General features: G+C 37.7%; 9 protein-coding genes across 9 annotated transcripts; 8 read left to right on the top strand and 1 right to left on the bottom strand.

Annotated features, from left to right (window-relative positions):
- Positions 1–909: 909 nt before the first annotated feature.
- Positions 910–1,182, top strand: HELRODRAFT_75927 (hypothetical protein; the record flags this gene model as incomplete). The annotated part of the gene is made up of 1 exon (XM_009015996.1): positions 910–1,182. A coding segment is annotated over one exon (273 nt), but the record flags the coding sequence as incomplete, so codon positions are not given.
- Positions 1,183–1,301: 119 nt separating this feature from the next.
- Positions 1,302–1,799, top strand: HELRODRAFT_76126 (hypothetical protein; the record flags this gene model as incomplete). Its single annotated transcript, XM_009015995.1, has 1 exon — positions 1,302–1,799. The coding sequence occupies one exon, from the start codon at positions 1,302–1,304 to the stop codon at positions 1,797–1,799; it is 498 nt and encodes a 165-aa protein (XP_009014243.1).
- A 162-nt stretch (positions 1,800–1,961) lies between these two features.
- Positions 1,962–2,666, top strand: HELRODRAFT_137404 (hypothetical protein; the record flags this gene model as incomplete). Its single annotated transcript, XM_009015994.1, has 2 exons — positions 1,962–2,151; positions 2,521–2,666. Coding segments are annotated over 2 exons (336 nt in total), but the record flags the coding sequence as incomplete, so codon positions are not given.
- Positions 2,667–5,895: 3,229 nt separating this feature from the next.
- HELRODRAFT_128338 (hypothetical protein) lies at positions 5,896–6,126 on the top strand (the record flags this gene model as incomplete). The annotated part of the gene is made up of 1 exon (XM_009015993.1): positions 5,896–6,126. A coding segment is annotated over one exon (231 nt), but the record flags the coding sequence as incomplete, so codon positions are not given.
- A 32-nt stretch (positions 6,127–6,158) lies between these two features.
- HELRODRAFT_76036 (hypothetical protein) lies at positions 6,159–6,572 on the top strand (the record flags this gene model as incomplete). Its single annotated transcript, XM_009015992.1, has 1 exon — positions 6,159–6,572. One exon carries the CDS (start codon positions 6,159–6,161, stop codon positions 6,570–6,572), a length of 414 nt encoding a protein of 137 aa, XP_009014240.1.
- An 826-nt stretch (positions 6,573–7,398) lies between these two features.
- HELRODRAFT_76093 (hypothetical protein) lies at positions 7,399–7,668 on the top strand (the record flags this gene model as incomplete). The annotated part of the gene is made up of 1 exon (XM_009015991.1): positions 7,399–7,668. A coding segment is annotated over one exon (270 nt), but the record flags the coding sequence as incomplete, so codon positions are not given.
- Positions 7,669–7,671: 3 nt separating this feature from the next.
- Positions 7,672–7,938, top strand: HELRODRAFT_76116 (hypothetical protein; the record flags this gene model as incomplete). The annotated part of the gene is made up of 1 exon (XM_009015990.1): positions 7,672–7,938. A coding segment is annotated over one exon (267 nt), but the record flags the coding sequence as incomplete, so codon positions are not given.
- Positions 7,939–7,994: 56 nt separating this feature from the next.
- HELRODRAFT_75842 (hypothetical protein) lies at positions 7,995–9,054 on the bottom strand (the record flags this gene model as incomplete). The annotated part of the gene is made up of 2 exons (XM_009015989.1): positions 7,995–8,212; positions 8,973–9,054. Coding segments are annotated over 2 exons (300 nt in total), but the record flags the coding sequence as incomplete, so codon positions are not given.
- Positions 9,055–12,298: 3,244 nt separating this feature from the next.
- Positions 12,299–17,391, top strand: HELRODRAFT_170170 (hypothetical protein; the record flags this gene model as incomplete). Its single annotated transcript, XM_009015988.1, has 11 exons — positions 12,299–12,347; positions 12,871–12,945; positions 14,035–14,141; positions 14,235–14,353; positions 14,424–14,487; positions 14,749–14,901; positions 14,987–15,088; positions 15,207–15,304; positions 15,378–15,436; positions 15,845–15,987; positions 17,242–17,391. The coding sequence occupies 11 exons, from the start codon at positions 12,299–12,301 to the stop codon at positions 17,389–17,391; spliced, it is 1,119 nt and encodes a 372-aa protein (XP_009014236.1).
- Between the last annotated feature and the right edge of the window lie 1,808 nt (positions 17,392–19,199).

Genomic DNA, 19,199 nt, shown 5'->3' with positions numbered 1-19,199 from the left:
AGTTTTTTTGATTGTTACAATAATTATAGCGAATATTTTTTTTCCTAGTATATGGAATCAAAGTATGCAATCAATAAACTACTTACCTTCACTTCATCAATTTTATCTGATGTATTCAATAGATATACAATTTAACAAGCATCCCGCTTATCTTTCAAAAAACTTTAGATGACTTAAAAGGAAGCTCAAACATACTTCAACAAGCTTTCTTTCACCAGCTATTCCATTTTTTTTTCAAAATGATATATCAATATTTCCAGCATATTTACAAGACCTCATATCGCGCTATGAACAGAAATCTTCCTGAACATCGCCATATCACACTTCTCTTACCGCAGCTACCGTCGTGTCGCGCCGAATGAGTAAACTGAGTCACTTATCGCATTAAGGCAATATTCTCGATGAACCTTCTTAAGAATAAATAAAAAAACTCATTTTTTCAATATGTGCACACATGCACCGGGCGCTTCTGAAGCAACTTTGTCTATGGCGCTATATAAATGTTTATATTATTATTAATAATATGATGAATTTTTTTGCTAATGCACATTTCAAAAAAAGCGTTACAAGTTTTTATTTTTATACATTACGCTTATTGGCTACTAATTGATGTTAAATATCATTGGAAGTTAACTAGTCACCAAGTTGAATTTTTAATTTGTTGTATCCTCTTCCTTTTTTATTTTTATTCCGCTGTTTACATAATAACTTGTCATTCATTTACTAGAATTTAAATTTTGTTTATGCTAGAAAAATCTACTATTCATCATTTCTGTTTTAGAGTATGTAAATTTTCAGATGGACAAATTTACTACAAACAGTCTATTGCATTATCTTTTTAAAATTTTTAATTATTTGTTATTATATTAATGTTTTTTTTTTGCCTTTGAAGGTCAGCCTGGTCAAGATGGTCCAAGAGGTCAACCTGGAATTTCAGGTTCTCCTGGACTTCCAGGCCAACCTGGACCACAAGGTAACCAAGGTTTGAAAGGACCTCAAGGAGATACAGGCAATAGTGGTCCTATGGGATCACCGGGATCAATTGGTTTGCCTGGAGACGTAGGACCGATAGGTCCGAGAGGACAACCAGGAGCACTAGGTCAATCAGGCTCACAAGGCCCTCAAGGTATTTTTATTCATGTTGTTTATTTATTTAGTTTTTTATTAATTTACATAGACTGATTGATCTCTATTACGTTTGTTTTTTATATATTTCTAAATAGTGTTCCATGAATGATGACGAAAATTTTAATAAGATTTGATGACTCAAATAATTTATGAATATTTTGCTAAAGTTTACAATGTGGTTTTTAGGTCCAGCTGGGCAACCTGGTTCACCTGGCCCAACTGGAGATCGTGGAACTGCTGGAGGAACAGGTTCTTCTGGACAGCCCGGACCTTCTGGTTCTCCAGGCACTATAGGACCCCAAGGAGCTCCTGGTGACACGGGATTACCTGGTGATGCCGGTCAGCCAGGTTCTCAAGGAGCTGCCGGGCCAAAAGGTCCTACTGGTTCACCGGGTGTGCCAGGTCCTGTCGGTTTGACAGGAATTATTGGTTTGCCTGGCGACCGAGGTGTTCAAGGACCACGAGGACAACTAGGAGATAACGGAATCCAAGGAAATCCTGGTCCTCAAGGACCTACAGGACCTCAAGGAGCCCAAGGGGCTCAGGGAGCTACTGGTGATGCTGGTTCTCAAGGTCCAAAAGGATTACCAGGAGATATAGGAATATCTGGCGCTCAAGGACTGGTAGGAGCAACAGGATTACAAGGTTTTTATAGCAATGAATATCTATAAATGTGTGTGTGTTTTTTATTATTTTACATAGTATCCGTAAATAAATATGCTATTGTTTGCTCTTCCTCTCTTTTTCCACGATTTTGTTGCATTTATTTAATTCAAAAAGGTTCCGCTGGAAGACCGGGTTCTATTGGTGAAGTTGGACTACCAGGATTACCTGGAGCTCAAGGAAGCACTGGAGCTCAGGGTTTGCCAGGTGATAAGGGCATTCCTGGTTTGCAGGGTCAAGTTGGTCCTAATGGAAGTCCTGGTCAGCCTGGTCAAAGAGGATTGCCTGGTAGTTCAGGTTCACCAGGAGATATAGGAATATCAGGACAACCAGGACTTCCTGGTCCCTCTGGTGATAAAGGTGCACCAGGAACTCCAGGAAATAATGGAGATCCAGGTCTTCCTGGTCAAATAGGTTCCACTGGTCAACCTGGTTTCGCAGGTCCATCAGGGGAGAGAGGTCTTCAGGGAGTGGCCGGTCAGCAAGGTCCTGTTGGTGCTCAAGGACCTATTGGGCAACCTGGAGTTCGAGGTGCAACCGGTGATCCAGGTCTACAAGGAATAAATGGAGAACAAGGTACTCCGGGAATACCAGGTCAGCAAGGAATGCAAGGTGATCGGGGTGTACCAGGACAACAAGGACCTCAAGGTCAACCAGGGCTGATTGGATCTCAAGGAAGCAAAGGCCAACCTGGCCTTAAAGGTGTCGCTGGATTACCCGGACCTCAAGGATTTCAAGGTTCACCGGGTCCATCAGGATTTCGAGGTCAACCTGGACAGCCTGGTGTTTCAGGAGCTACAGGTCAACCTGGTCCTCGTGGAGATGCTGGATCTCCTGGGTTGCAGGGATTTGCAGGACCTTCAGGTCCAAGAGGATCGCCAGGGCAACAAGGTTTGAAAATAATTTTTGTATTTTGAGTTTTTTTTTTAATTTATTGTTATGTGTTAAAGGTGGGACTGGAGCAACTGGTAATCCTGGGCAGTCTGGCGTTGCTGGCCCTAGTGGATCAGTTGGTGCTCCTGGAATCCAAGGAACTCAAGGAAATAAAGGTTTACCTGGGGATAATGGATCACCAGGACCACAAGGAGATAGAGGTCGGTAATCATTTTTCAATAATTATTGTTTTAAATTTGTTCAAATCAAGTAACAAGGAACGCTTTAACATATGTTATAGTATTATTTTACGTTGTTTGTCAATGTTATGAACTGCATGTGATAGTCAAAGTGCCCTATTGAATCAAAGTTTTATAATAAGGAGTGGAAATCATCTGTTTATCATTAGGATTGGGTAGAAGAGCGGTGAAATCACAGTCTCAAATTTAATAATTACGAAACTGTGTTAAGTTAAAATTATTAAATATTAGATGAACATATGTATCTGAACGCAATTTTTAAAACAGCATTCTGTTAATTAAATTATTTTTTATTTTTTTTATGACTTGAAATATTGAAACCTGAAAGGTTTGTTGTTTTGTACGTTGCTTATTTAAAAAAAAACACATTGTCTAAACAATATAAGTAGCTCATTGTATTTCTTTTTAATTGATCCAACGTTAGTCAACCGTTGCAACGTCGTCAACATCAGTTGCTGTCTTATCGTGTGTCTCGTCTAAGTTTTGCTCAGTTTTATCTAAAATTGCCATTTTATACTTTCTATGTTGCTTCAATCATCTCTTATTTATGAGAATCTAATGCTTCTAAAAATAAAATTTTCTTAGTGTTCAAAATTCTATCAAACTCAATGAATGAATTCAAGTTTATTCCAACATATCGCTGTTGATTTTACATCAAATTCACCCAGATTTTTTTTGTTGATTTCTGTTAAATACGCGACCCCCACATTTTTTTAAAACTCTTTGTAAGTTTTGTAATATAACTGGCGTGTTATTTAACTATTAACTGGTCGAAAAAGTTAATTATACCAATATGTAACAACTAGCACATAAACTCGTAAACAGAGAAAAAATAAAACTTTTTGTTTATTTTCTAACATTTAACAACATATTTTTAAATTGAAATAACCAATATGTTACAAAATAACTAGATAAAATTTTGTTCTAATCTTACCTTGAAGCACGCGTTTATCCTCTTATTTATATGTTGTTTAAATTTATTTTTATTATGCTGTCAGGTTTACCTGGTTCTCTTGGACAACAAGGACCAACAGGGCCATTAGGATCCCCAGGTCAACAAGGTCAAGTTGGTCAGCCTGGCCCAGTTGGTGATACAGGTCCCACTGGTCAACCAGGACCTGCAGGTCCTCTTGGTGACATAGGGTTGCCTGGTCCAGTCGGAGTTCCAGGTGACAAAGGAAATAATGGAGGGCCTGGGCAACAAGGTCCTTCTGGGCCTATTGGTTTACCTGGAACAGCAGGTGACACTGGTTTTACTGGAGACACTGGACCATCAGGACCCAATGGTCTTCCTGGACCTCAAGGTTGTTAGCATCAAAAATAAGTTTAATATATAGAATAAACAAACTTTTTATTTTATTTTTTAGGACCTTCTGGACAAATTGGACCTAGCGGTAACAAAGGATCCACAGGACCAGCTGGTGCTCAAGGCTTACGAGGGCAATCTGGGCCAGCAGGTCCCCGAGGTTCACCTGGGCAAACAGGATTACCTGGTTCTAAAGGACAAACTGGATTAGTCGGAGACAGAGGTTTACCAGGAAGTCAAGGTTTTACTGGTGATACTGGACCAACTGGAATAATTGGACAACCCGGACCTTCCGGTCAAATTGGTTTACCTGGAGAACCTGGAGACACAGGGAATAGAGGAATAGCCGGTTCACCTGGCTCTAAAGGCTCCTTAGGTCAGCCAGGCCCGTCAGGTGTTTCAGGTTTGAAAGGACCCCAAGGACCTGCAGGTCAACCGGGATTACAAGGTGATATCGGGCTTCCTGGTCCTACAGGTCAATCTGGAGCTAGAGGAGATACTGGGGCAACAGGAGCAACTGGCTCCACAGGATTGCAAGGTAATCAAGGTCAAGTTGGTGCTCAAGGCGTACGAGGATTACCTGGTTCTTCAGGAAATCCAGGTCAAGTTGGTTCACCTGGTCAACCCGGACCAATGGGTGTCCAAGGGCAACCTGGAGAGTCTGGATCTCCTGGACCACAAGGGCCAATTGGTCCTAGTGGCTTTTTTGGTTCTCCTGGACCAATTGGTGACAAAGGTGCTACTGGTGGCACAGGATTTAAAGGACCAACTGGTAGGTATTTTTAATTTCACCCGTGCATTGATGTACCATTTTATTTATTGTGGTGTTTGTACTTTATCTTTTGATGGTGATTCGATTGTGTTTGTGCTTTATTATAAGGGTTACCTGGAAATGCCGGTCAGCAAGGTCTAGCAGGTGATCGTGGTGCAGTTGGATTACCAGGTTTAATTGGGCCGTCTGGTCCAATTGGTCAACCTGGTTCGAAAGGTCTAAGGGGAGCCGATGGAGCTACTGGGCCTACTGGCTTAGCTGGGCAGCCTGGTTCACAAGGACCACAAGGACCTGCTGGACCACGAGGTGATCAAGGAGCTACAGGACTTCCTGGAGCAGTTGGCCCAACCGGGAATAAAGGTAGCTCTGGACCGCAAGGACTTCGAGGATCACCAGGTTTGATTTTTTTAGCGTTTATCAAAGAAATTTGATGTTATTGAATATAGAATAATATGTTGGATTTTTTATTTTTATTAGGTTTGCCAGGCTCGGCTGGCTTGCCTGGAACTCAAGGACAGTCTGGTTCTTCTGGTTCACAAGGTCCAAAAGGATCACCAGGTGCTCAAGGCGCTCAAGGTTCACAGGGTCAGCCGGGTGTTCAAGGCAATAAAGGTCTGCCTGGAATTCAAGGTGATCGAGGAGTTCCAGGATCTCAAGGTGCAACTGGTGGCACCGGTGCTACTGGAACTCCAGGTCCCATTGGACCTCAAGGACCTTCTGGAGATAGAGGATCGGTTGGTGCAACTGGCTCTACAGGACAACCAGGGCTAAATGGAAGCCCAGGACCACAAGGATCTACTGGTAATTTTAAAATATTCTTTGGTTTTCAATGTTGAAAGCATCTTAATGTAATTCATTTTCTGATTTTAGGTCCTGCCGGACCTCTTGGAAACACTGGAGATGCTGGCTTACCTGGACCACAGGGATTTAGAGGTTCGCCAGGTTTGCCAGGTGCTCAGGGTCAAACTGGGCCTCAGGGGCCAATGGGAAATCCAGGATTTCAAGGTTTGCCTGGTGATACAGGTCAACCAGGACCATCAGGTCTACCTGGTCTTGCAGGCCAAAGTGGTCAACAAGGAAGTCAAGGTTTACCCGGTTCAGCTGGAAGTCCGGGAGCTACCGGTTGTTATATTTGTATATTTTGTTTTTTGTTTAAATGTGTTTCCGGAAAAAAAGTTTCTATTTTGTTTTTTCAATTCTTTTCAATTCAGGCGATACTGGATCTATAGGCAACACCGGATCTCCTGGTCCTGTAGGTCCAGTTGGGCCAATGGGACCACTTGGAACAACAGGAGCAACAGGGCCAATTGGTTCACCTGGACCTTTAGGATCACCCGGCTTAAAGGGACCGGCTGGTCCATCAGGACCTAAGGGATCTCCTGGCCCCTCAGGACCCCAAGGCTTTAGAGGTTCTCCAGGTAGTCAGGGGGCTCCTGGCGCTACCGGACCTTCCGGAGCACCAGGACCAGTTGGATCTGTGGGTCCCGAAGGTTTGCCTGGCTTACAAGGAGAATCAGGAACGCCTGGAGGTCAAGGAAATACTGGACAACCTGGAAGCAGAGGTAATTAAATTCAGATATTGAATTTTTCATAGATATTCTTTTTACTATTAAATTTTATGTTTTTCGATATTTTAAGGCCAACCTGGTCAAGTTGGTCCCAATGGAATTCAAGGGTTACCTGGTCCTGCTGGTCTTGCTGGTAACCCTGGCAGCCCAGGTCAACAAGGAGATAGAGGATCTGTTGGACCTGTTGGACCTACTGGAGATACTGGTGCGCCTGGAACTTCTGGTTTTCCCGGTCAGCCCGGACCAATTGGATTAAAAGGTGCATCAGGACCTGTAGGACGAGCTGGACCTCAAGGGCCTCAAGGACCCATAGGTTTAACAAATTTTTAAACACTTTTTTATTGTTTAGCTCCATTTGATGATGGATTTTATCGTTAAATGATTAACAGGTCAACCAGGACCACAAGGTCTTTCTGGTGCTATTGGATTAATCGGGCCACCCGGTCCTGCTGGTTCTGCTGGTATTGTAGGAGACAGAGGATTAAGTGGTGATCCTGGTGACACTGGATCAACAGGGTCAACTGGACAACAAGGAAATAAAGGACTTATTGGTTCACCTGGTCAACCAGGATCACAAGGCTCACCTGGGCCTGCAGGTATGCCAGGATCACCAGGTCAAGGAATAATAGGTGTTCCTGGGTTGCCTGGTGCAACAGGAGATAGGGGTCCTATGGGCCCAACAGGTAGTTATAAAATTTATTAATTTTTTTTTCAAATATTATCATTTAACATTGTAATCATGTAGGAAATCAGGGCGTGCCTGGATTACCTGGCCCCAATGGTGACCTTGGTTCTACAGGATCGACTGGATTACCAGGGTCTAGTGGCCTACCCGGACCCCAAGGACCACAGGGTGCTAAAGGTCTTCCTGGGCCACAAGGATCAATTGGTCCAGCTGGTAATATTGGTTCACCTGGTCCGTTAGGTCAACAAGGGCCACCAGGTCCTCCAGGAGCTACTGGCACTTTAGGAAGTCCTGGACAACCAGGTGTTCAAGGAGTTCCCGGAGCCCAAGGTGATACAGGCAATTCTGGTCAACCGGGTCCTGCTGGAGATCTTGGACAGCAAGGTTCGGCTGGTCCACTTGGAATACAAGGTGATAAAGGCAGTCCTGGGAGTATTGGATCAAATGGTCTTCCTGGATTAGCTGGTCCTTCTGGTGAAAGAGGAGGTACCGGGGCGACGGGGAACACTGGACCACCCGGGCAGCCAGGTTTTGCAGGGCAACAAGGTTCTCCTGGTAACACCGGACCAATTGGTGCTACAGGCATTCAAGGGATAAAAGGACCTATAGGTCAAATTGGTCCACCAGGTCCAATAGGTCCAGTTGGACCATCGGGTCCTATTGGGCCTGTTGGTCCTTCTGGACAGGTAGGTGAAAGAGGTCTGCCCGGTTCCATGGGTAATACTGGTAGTCCGGGTTCTCAAGGACCACGTGGAGACCCTGGACCGCCAGGAACATTAGGATCAATTGGACAACCTGGTGTGGCTGGACCGCCTGGATTTCCGGGTGATAACGGTGATGCTGGTGTTGTAGGACCACCTGGAAGTCCGGGAAATACCGGAGCAACAGGATCATCTGGTTTCATGGGACCACCAGGTAATGCAGGAAGCCCTGGTCCAGTTGGACCTGCAGGTGATGCTGGTCCTAATGGTTTGCAAGGTCAGCCAGGTCTACGTGGTCAACCGGGACCACCTGGGTCAACAGGAAATACTGGTCCAGTAGGTCCATCAGGTCCATTAGGACCTCTTGGCCCAAGGGGTCTGCCGGGAAATACTGGCCCAACCGGTGATAAAGGTCTTGTTGGTCCTCAGGGGTTTGCTGGAGGTCCAGGAGTCCCTGGGCCAGTTGGACCAGCTGGACAACCTGGCTTTCCTGGACCTAACGGACCTACGGCTAGTTTATTTTACCTATAAATTTTTAATGTGGTAACCTTCTTTTGAAGAAATAAATTTTCTATCAATTTATCAGCAACATCTTGAGTGCGAATAGGTCTGTTTTGCTATATTAAGCGCTTATAATATTTTCTGTTTGAAGGGACCTGATGGACCACCAGGCTCAACTGGTTCTACTGGAGCACAAGGAGTAATTGGACCCCAAGGTCAACCAGGACCAATTGGACCACAAGGAGCGACCGGTATTTCTGGGCCTGTCGGACCCATTGGTAATCAAGGACCACCAGGAAATGCTGGGCCACGGGGCAACCCAGGTCCTCAAGGAAACACTGGAACTATTGGAAGCCCAGGTTCACCTGGACCAGTTGGACCAAGGGGACCAATTGGTTCAACAGGTGCTTCTGGAGCTGATGGATCTCAAGGTGCCACAGGAGCTACGGGAGCCACAGGGCCCACAGGAGGTAATGGGTTTACTGGAGATATAGGTCCTACTGGTTCAACAGGACCTTCTGGACCTGCTGGACCACGCGGACAGGCAGGAGCAACTGGAGCTTCTGGAAACACTGGGTTACCTGGAAATACTGGTTTGTTTCTTCTATTTATCTCTATTCTTGTGCACCTTGATTTTTCAAAAATATTTTAATGAATTTGGCATTTATTACGTAAATGTTTAAAAGGTCCGGTCGGCCAGATGGGACAAAGAGGTCCAAACGGATATGACGGTCCGGTAGGTGCCACTGGAGCAACTGGTTCCTCAGGGCAACCTGGAAATCAGGGTCAGAGTGGTTCTCAAGGTCCACAAGGAGATACTGGAAATACTGGTTTTCATTTGTTCTAATATTCAACATTTTCCTTGATTTTTAACTAATGACTTTAATGAGTAAAGCACCCTACACACGATCGGTTTCATGTTCCGGCTTGTCTGTGCAGGCAAGTACACGCGGGTTTGCCTGAACCAATTTTATCTTACGTTTCAGAATTTTGTTCAGTTTTTCCTTCAGGCTTGTATTTTGCTCGGTTTTTATTTATTGTTTTGAAAGTCAACTTAAAGACGAAACAAACGGTTTTGTTTAGAGTTCTGGCTATTCATCTAATTTAAACATAAAACAAAAACACGTGGATCAAAGTATTGAGTATTGTAAAAATGTTTGAAATAAAATAACTAGATAAGTTTTTGTGTGGTCAACCGCTTAGCAACAACTTAGTAACAACTTGGTCAGGCCCAATTTCAAAAAATTCAGAATTTGCACAGGCTTAACGACACAAACTAGGCCTGCACAGTCTAGCCTGGACGTAAACTGGATCATGTGTAAGGCCTTATAAATAATTTAGAAATATGTTTTTTATGATTATATATTTATTATATTTTTGTAAGTATTAATAAAGTTATACAAATTATTATAGGCAACTCTGGTCCTTCTGGTAACTCAGGAATGCAAGGAAATGCAGGCTGGACAGGGTCATCAGGATATACTGGATTTACTGGTGCCACTGGTCCCACTGGAAGAACTGGAGCAACAGGTTATACGGGCTACACTGGCTTTACAGGGGCTACTGGTCCTCCTGGCAATGCTGGAGCATCAGCACTTGGTCAGTTTCAGTTTGTTTTCGTTAATTCAGCAAAAATATCAGCATTTCATCTGTAGGATTCTAACTTCAGTTTAAAAAAAAACAGGGCTTGAAACTGGTGTTGAAGATTTAAAGTCAGAATTGAAAAAGGACCAAGATGATATTGAGAGTTTAAAGAGTGGTGTAAACTTACTACTCTATGGTGTAGGTGCCTGGTTGAGTGCAGTAACGATATCATCTATCATTATATTTGTTGTCATTAATCTTCAATTAAACAAAGCCTCTCGTGCATTGGATGATGCTGACGCTACATCCGAAGGTTCTAGAACCTCCGGAACAATGACCAATAGATCTTCAGTTAAAGGATTGAAAAAATCAAAAGTCGGTTTGGCCTTGCCACCAATAATTAAAAGAAGAAAAGCACCCACCAGTGGTTTAAGTCAAACAGCTACAACCCCTACTCCTCCCACAGCTGAAGGTATCAGTCAACATTTTGTTGTCATTTTTCACTTGTTTACATTGCAATATTGTTTTATGTTTAGTTACTGAACTGTTCAACATTTTTTTTTATCACTATTATTTATTCATTCATTAATGGCTATACAAATAACTGCAGATGCAAAAGTTCCTGGAATGAACGATACTGAGCGTGTAAGTGACAGGGTGGACAAGCGTCGACTTTCGCGAAATATATGCAATATTCCTGCAACTCTAGAAGAAATAAATTGTTAATAATTTATTCTTTTCGATTTAACCATTTACTTTTTTGTTTTGCAATTTATTAACCCAAAAATTTTCTTAATGATTTTTACGTTTTAATATAAATCTATTATTTTTGTAATAATGTTTTTAATTGTTTTATACATGGTGACCAATATAACAGTGCCTGAAATAAATTACCGATAACACTTCAAGTTTATTTAAGATGTTGATGTAACGTTAAACGCATAATTGTTGTTCACCTTGGATGGATTGCTTTTTTTAATAAAATAAATAACTTTTAACTATTGTCTTTTGTTTCAAATGCGTTCAGTTTCTTGTTGAGTAATAAAGTTTATTTAATGAGTTGAGTAAAAGTTGGTTTGTATTTTCAGTTTCTTGTTGAGTAATAAAGTTTATTTAATGAGTTGAGTAAAAGTTGGTTTGTATTGGTTCGAAGAGTATACTATGCAATCATTAATTCTAATTGTCTTCGTCCATCCATTTGTTGAAAATTCTTTTGTAGGTAAATTTGGTGTGGTCAACATTCCCTCTGAACTTATTTAAGTATGGATTGGTTTTTTCTTAGGTTAGCCAGTTTGCTTATCATAATTATGCGGATAATATCGATGTAAGTGCATCAAAAGACAGAAGCAAAAAGGCATTAATCTGTTGAAATATGTTTGCAGCGTTTCAGCTCTTGCTGAGAAAAGAAAGCTTAGTAAAGGAGTCGTCCAAGGAAGGAATGTGAAATGCCGAAATGTGAACTTCCAGTTCTGTTTACGACGGTTTGATCATGGATATACATATCCATGGGTTTGATTCCCTCATGAAGACTCATAAATGACGCAATTATACGTTGCAGTCTATATGTTATGAATTGTACACAAAAAAGTTGAACACAGCAACGTCTTTTCTTTTAATCGTGGATATTATATATATCTATGGTTATAATCAAGGGGAGGCTTTTTTACCAATATACAACACTTTCTTATGGGTTGAAGCAGGGATATGGAAAGAACCTCAATTTTTTTAACTTTTAATTACTTTTGGTAATGTCGATTTTATTTTTTTTATTTTATACCAAATCATATATAAAGAATATACATATATAGGAAATTAACCATTTGTAACATTGATCAGCCGATAATAACACGCACACAATTTCCTATATATGTTAATCTACATATATGTACCAAATAAAGGTAATTAATTACCACATTGAATAACAAATATAAAAAAATTAAAATTTTAACATTTTAAAGAAAAGCAATATTCCAAAATTAGTAAATATACGATCGTAACTTTTGACTCGAACGATAAAAAATCACCCGCCAAATCATGGAATTTATATAATTGAATGCGCCAAGTTTTCTCCGAAAGTAAACTCCTTGTTCGACCGTTAAAAGTTAGCGAAGGCCGCTATATTTATTCTAGTTATGTAGTTATAATATTCGTGTTACAATTTCTTTGGTATTCACTTTTAGTTTGGTAAATAATAAAAGTGGCAGGCGTGTTTTGTTTGTAATCTATTTATTTTATATTATATTTTATTTTTAAATCAATGGCTGAATATAACATTTATGTGGGAACCGAAACTGGATATTTGAAAGGTTTGAAATCACCTTTAACTTTACTTACTAACGGTAGGGTAACGGTAACGCTAACTAAATTAGCTACTAATCACTATTAATCTAATCCTAATGGCTTCTAATCTAATCAATGGCTAATCGCTAATGAATTCAACCAAACGTGAAAGTGAAACCGTAGCCGTAGTAAGCGAAACCGTAGTCTTTTCTTCCTCTCATCAAAAATCACAAATTATTCGTAACTTTTTAAATTTAAATTAAAAGAACTCAACTTACTAATGGCTAATCTAATCGCTTATGAATCCAACCAAACATAGCCATAGTAAGCGAAACTTTAGTCTTTTCTTTTTCCCATTTTTTGACTATTTACTGACGAGCAACGTCGCATTAATCTTTTTATGCTGTCAACTGCAGAAAGCTGACCAACAACAGCTTGTGGAAGATGAAAAGTGCAGTTTGTGACAATAACATAACTTGAAACCCTGGTTTCTGCTGCTTCACATACAAACCAAAACCATACAAAACCAAAAATTAAACCATTAAAAAGCTCTTGGCTTTGACATTCTCATAATCTGGAACATGATTGTGGTCACCAATCGACTTCACAATCTCATTGAGCCTGGTGTGACAGTGAACTGTACATTTTTCTTTCTTGTATTTGCTACACTTGCAAAAAATCTTTTCATTTCCTATTTTTTTTCACAAAAAGATATCCATTATCCACTAGCATATCAACCCATTTTTGGGGCTGCACGAACCATAGAGCCGCCATCAAAAAACTTCAAGAAATTTGTAATACACTAGACAGTATAGATTATAGATTAGTTTATAGATTGGTTGTTCAGAGTGTAGGTCAGTTGTAGGTCAGTAATAAAATGGGAAAATATTTTATGGGTCGACTGTTATAATATTATATTATTATTATCATCTATTATGTATGCAGTCTAATTGCTTTGCGACCTTTGTGTTATGAGATCTTATGGTTTGGCAGCTTTATGCAGGCGGTCTTTTCACCGGACACCGCACTAGGTGAAGAGGGGAGAGTTAGTTGAAGTAAAAGTAGGATCTTTACCTGATGATAAGTTTTGTGGAACCCTAAACTTAGTATAAATATGTTTAAAACAATGTGCATGACTATGTAACAAGGTCAATCCGGGGCTTTGGTCTCTGGAATGAACACTGGGTGGTTCTGCCTACCTTACAGGGTTGAGTGCCTACAAATGTGCTTGATGATGATGATGATGACATACATATTATATATATCAGAGACCATAGCAATTATTTCTATTTATTCTCAAGCTTTTATTAATTGTTTGTGTTGATGTTCATAAGTTTCCATGAAAGTTTATTAAACAATTTTTTAGCAAAATATTTTTTAAAAGTAATCTCATTGTATATTTGTTTCTGCACTTAGTTTCTTCTATCTGTGTTCTTATTTCTCTTATTTAGTTTTTTATAATTTTTTAATGACAACAAATTTAGCTAAGTATCTTTAAGGATTCCAAACTCAAGTTTTCTGGTTTTTTTTTTAATTTTTTAATTCGAGCTTTGCCAAAATTTTAAATAAATTTTTATTGGTTCTTTAATAATAACTTTTTAAAAAGATTGGCTCTTATGGCTTCTTTTTGATATCCCAATTATGCATGATATTCAAACGTAATGTATTTCATGTGGGTTAAAATGTTTACGAGTGCATGATCTTATAATCCAGGTGTTTCTGCAAGTACTGGGTTGTGGAGAAACTTGAATTCCTCCACAAAAATCGACAATTCTCATGTCGTGAAGTGCATGTGCTGGAATAATTGTGACAAGTCAGAGGTAAGAGGAGGTTTTTTATTTTAGTTCAAAAATTTGTAAGAAATGATGATTGTTTAGAATTTGTAATTGCACCATTTCAATCATTTTTTAAAGATTTGTATTGGCTATGCCAATCAAGAAGTGCTAATATATAAAGAAAATGAAAAGCCTGAATTTCTCAGCCTGTGTAAGGATGAAAGTGATACACTAATAAGTATCTCAAAATTTGATGAGTAAGTTTTTGTAGATTATATTTTTACATGGGTAAACTGATGAAATTAAATATTATTTCTACACTTTCAGTAACTTTGTGACCTGCACTGAGGCTGGCAAATTGCAGATCTGGAACAATTGTAATGGAGTTAAAGTTGGTGATATTAATTTTGAAATGTTTTTCTTCTACAAAGTATTTAATAAAAATTATAAACCAAGGGCAGCAATGATGTAGCAATTGATTTCTATTGTCTTTTTTGAATGCTTAATACAATAATACAAAAATAAATTTCAAACTTTATGTATTTTTAAAATTTTTAGGACTATTTCAGTTGAATATAAAATTAATTGACTTTATCAAAATAAAATCATCTTTTATTAATTTTTTTTGTTGAATCATTTTTCTGGAATTTAGTTAGAAACATCCGTTGGGGCAAATGTAAATGTGATGAAGCAAAAATGCAGAGAGGAAGCTCACATATTTGCAACAGGTGGCAAGGAGAATGAATTAAAAATTTGGGACCTTGCTGGCCAGGGACAGCCGACTATTTTATTCACTGCAAAAAATGTAATCCTTCTTTTTCTATTATTTCCTATTACTTAATGCATTTGGCTTCATTTTGCACCGATTTTATTTCAACTTTTACTTGCAGGTGAAAAATGATTGGTTGGACTTAAGAGTGCCTGTGTACATATGTGATGTCGAGTTCGTTCCAGATTCCAATTTAATTTTCACTTCCACTGGCCTTCATCAGGTATGTAGCACAGCAATTTTACTGGTTGTTTACCAAGCACCTCATATGTTCACAAACATATATAAGAGAAAGAGATTATATTTGATTAAATATTCAGAATTTCATCATTGTTTTGTAGGTTCGCCTGTACGACACTAAATGTCAGAGAAGACCCATTGCAGAGATGTTGTTTGAAGATACTCCTATCACCACCATCTCAATCGCAAATTCAAACAAGTTAGATTTAATTATTCTTAAATTGTTGATGTTTGCTATGAGGTACTTAATTTTTTTTATAAATTGTTACCAGACAAATTGTGGTAGGAAACACTCGAGGTGTCATGGGTCTTCTGGACATGAGAGGAAAAGGTAAAAATTAAAAAAATATTCAAATTTTTTTGTGTTGTTTATATCTTGCTTTATCTTAAAGCAGCTATAACTACGTTTGACCATTTTTGTGAATCTTCTTTCTCTATGATTTCTTGTCTTTGGATTTTAATCTGTTGGTTCATGCATCTGAATTATAGAAGGGTCCACTAGAGCTTTCCATTAAGAAATATTTAATCATTTTTTAAATGTCATTTTAACCTTTTTTTTCTAATTTTGCTACAATTTTACCAACCACTTTTTTAAGCATTTACTATTGTTATTTAATTAACTAAGTCATTTTATAATAAAGATATTTAAATGTTAGGTCATTTTGAGTTTTTCTTCGTGTTTGTTTTTACTGTATAAACATTTAAATGAACATTCAATACCTTTCACAATGTTCGTTAGGGCATCTGGTTCACAAGTTCAAAGGTGCGAACGGCGCCATCAAGCAAGTTTTGTGCAGTCCTCAACAAAATATTGTAGCATCTTGCGGTTTGGATAGATTTCTTAGGATTCATGACATACAGTCAAAAGTCTTGCTTCATAAGGTTATGTTCTATTCAAATTCAACGGTCAAACTGATTTATAGTTTTATATATATATATATATATATATATATACGTTTTTTGTTATTGATTAGTCTGGCGGTTTCATCTGAAAGCTTCTACGACAAATTTTTATATCTATTAATTTAACGAATAATCTGTTTATTTAGATGGTACATTATTTTAAAACTCTGTGGTTTTCATGCTACTGATTCCACTAAATTATTGTTTACTTGACAAAATGAAGTAAAAGTTAATTTGAAATAATGAGTTGATTACGAAGGACAAAGTGCTTAATAGTTATTATAATTGTTCTTATAGACATATTTGAAAGCGAAATCCACATGTTTGTTGATGAAAGATGATGTTCCCGCCGTCAACATTTTAAACACACACAAACACATTCAAGTTTGTTAGGGCTAACTGTTTTTTCTTTTAATTTTTATTTGTACAATGGTTTATTATAGTTTTTTTTAATTTGTTTCATTTTTTGCTGAATAAAACATTACAAATCTGGTTTATAAGCAAACATTTGAGTAAATGAAAACAAATAAAAATTATATATGTGTATATATATATATATATATATATATATATATATATATATATATATATATATATATACAGTAATTTATGAATTCTACCAAATTTCTAGCGTTGGATGGTTTTCTGTTATATTTCTCATTATTTCTAACTAAGCATGCTCTCTGGATAACCTCTAGAACAGCATTACTGCTGCTACTACTATTAAATGTAACAAAATACTATCCAACGCTAGAAATTTGATAGATTTCATAAATTACTGCGTTAATTTTGGTCTTTATATATATATACTGGTATATATATATATATATTATTTTTTATTTTATTTCATTTCTTCAAAGACACATAAAGTAAACAGAATGATACTTGTAATAGTGCCTTAACTAATATATATATATATATTATATATATAGCAGGATTTGTCAAAGTGGCTGGTCCTATTAACCAACTTGATTTTGTTGAAAAGATTTAACGCTATTTATAACTAAAACTTTTCATCATTATTATAATTTAACAAATTTACTATAAGCGTACATGTATGAATGTGCGTTCGTGTTTATGTGTATGTGTGTTTGGATATTGGTTAGCGCAAAATTCTGTGTATCAAGTCATCTGAGGCCATTTTATTTTTTATTCTAAGATAAATTTAGAGATTTAATATAAAATAATGTTTTTTTGATTTTTCTGTATTTTTTTTGTTTACCACATTTTCAGGAAGACAAAACAACAGCCGATAATGATATTTGGGCGAAAATGGAAGTTGTAAAGACCAGACCTCAAGAACAAACATCGTGCAAAAAGGGTAAAAAATTGGAACAAGTAAACCAATTTAAAAACACTCGAAAACGAAAATTATCAGAATAAAATAAAACAGTTATCCAATTTGTTCTCGTTGATGTCTTCTTTTGTTTTTCTTCATGGGTCGGTAGCTTGAGGGTTTTTTTAGCACATTTCATAAGCAAGAAATACTTTTTCGAAGACTGATAAATCGTACTTCCAGAGTCGTACTTAATGAATTCTATAGAATTCTGTTCACTTCATTTTCGTTTAGTTATCATTAAACTCCCGTCATCACGTTTGCCTGCGTATTTCGATAAATTGTCTACATGTTACTTTTAATGAAATAAATAATAAACGTGCTCCATTCAACCGGAACACCCCGCTACCCAACATTAGGAATTGCATCTCCTTTCAGATATTAAATAATTAAAAAATGTTTATTTGAACGAACTTTATGAATCGTTCGGTTAGTGAAAATTAAATCTTTGGCGACTTATATATAGTATTACATTTTTATGATGTTTTATCTTTATGGTATTGTGGGTTAATTTTGGTTTTTCTATTGCTGGATGGTGGATTGCTTGAACAGAATAGAACAGAAAAAAAAATAAAGAAAAAGTGCTAGAGCAGATAAAAGGAGATGGATTAATGGCAAATGTGAAAAGGTATAGACGATAATTGGGCAAGACAAGAGAGGCGTACCAGCAGGTTAAACAGTTTAAAGGAAAACAGAAAAATATGTCAAGGATTATTAAAGATAAAAACGGAAAAATCCTAACAGAAAGTAAAAATTTAAGGATTGATGGACTGAATATATTAAAGACTTATTCGCAGACAAGAACACATACAAAAAAGAAACGCTTGAAATTTTGAAAAGTAGAAAAATAATCAATGAAGAAGAAAGTTAAATAACGAGGGAAGAAATTACAAGAACAATGAGTAAATTGAAGAACAACAAAAGTACAGGGAAGGATATGTAAAAAAATTCCCACAATCTGTCAAGAAATTTGGGAAAATGGAAAGTGGCCAGAAGAATGGTGCAAGTCAGTGTTGGTTATGCTGCCGAAAAAGTGAGACTAAAAAGAGCGTAATAATTACAGATCAATTGCACTAATTTCGCACATATGCAAGATCATGCTGACCATCATAAAAGAACAACTGGAAAAGGTCATAGAGCAACATCTGCATGAAGAACAAGGACAGAAGCACGATCCAACAAATTCTGATGTTGAGACCGCTGATAGAGGATGCAAATGGTAGCGGTCAGACAATTTACCATTGTTTTGTTTATTTTAAGAAAGTATGGGGACATCAGAAAAGCAGGTCAAAGTACTGAAAGGACTTTATGAAGAATCAAAAATGTCGGTAACAATAGGTACAGAACTTGGGAATTGGATAAAGGTAGACATTGGAAGCAGACAGGGCGATCCAATATCACCAATACTATTCATAGCATTGCTAGAAAGAACAATGGAAAAAATGGAAAATTCGGAACCCTATTAGCCGTGAAATCCTCGACAGCAACACCAAAGTAATATCATATACCAGAACAGCAACTACACGCATCTTAAAATTGCAGAAGCAGTCATAATTAACATCAATAAACCAAAAATAAATATACAACAAAAAATGACAACCCCACTCCCAACCCGGCGCTGCTTAATCAACAACGAAAACAAAGAAGTAATAAAAACTAGCATTGTAAATAGTGACAAAGAAGAATATGATGCTATCGATGAAAAAAAGGAAACCAACGAAGATGGACCAGCCAATAAAGAAACATGACACCTAATTTCCATCTAAGTTCACTTTGACAAAGTGAATATTTTCCTATATAAACTAAATCGCACTGATGATGGTTCATTCGGAATCGAAATATGGCCTTATTTGCA

This window comes from Helobdella robusta, assembly GCF_000326865.2.
Source record: "Helobdella robusta unplaced genomic scaffold HELROscaffold_17, whole genome shotgun sequence".
Taxonomy (NCBI): Eukaryota; Metazoa; Annelida; class Clitellata; order Rhynchobdellida; family Glossiphoniidae; genus Helobdella; species Helobdella robusta.
This window is presented reverse-complemented; position numbering and strand designations above follow the sequence as displayed.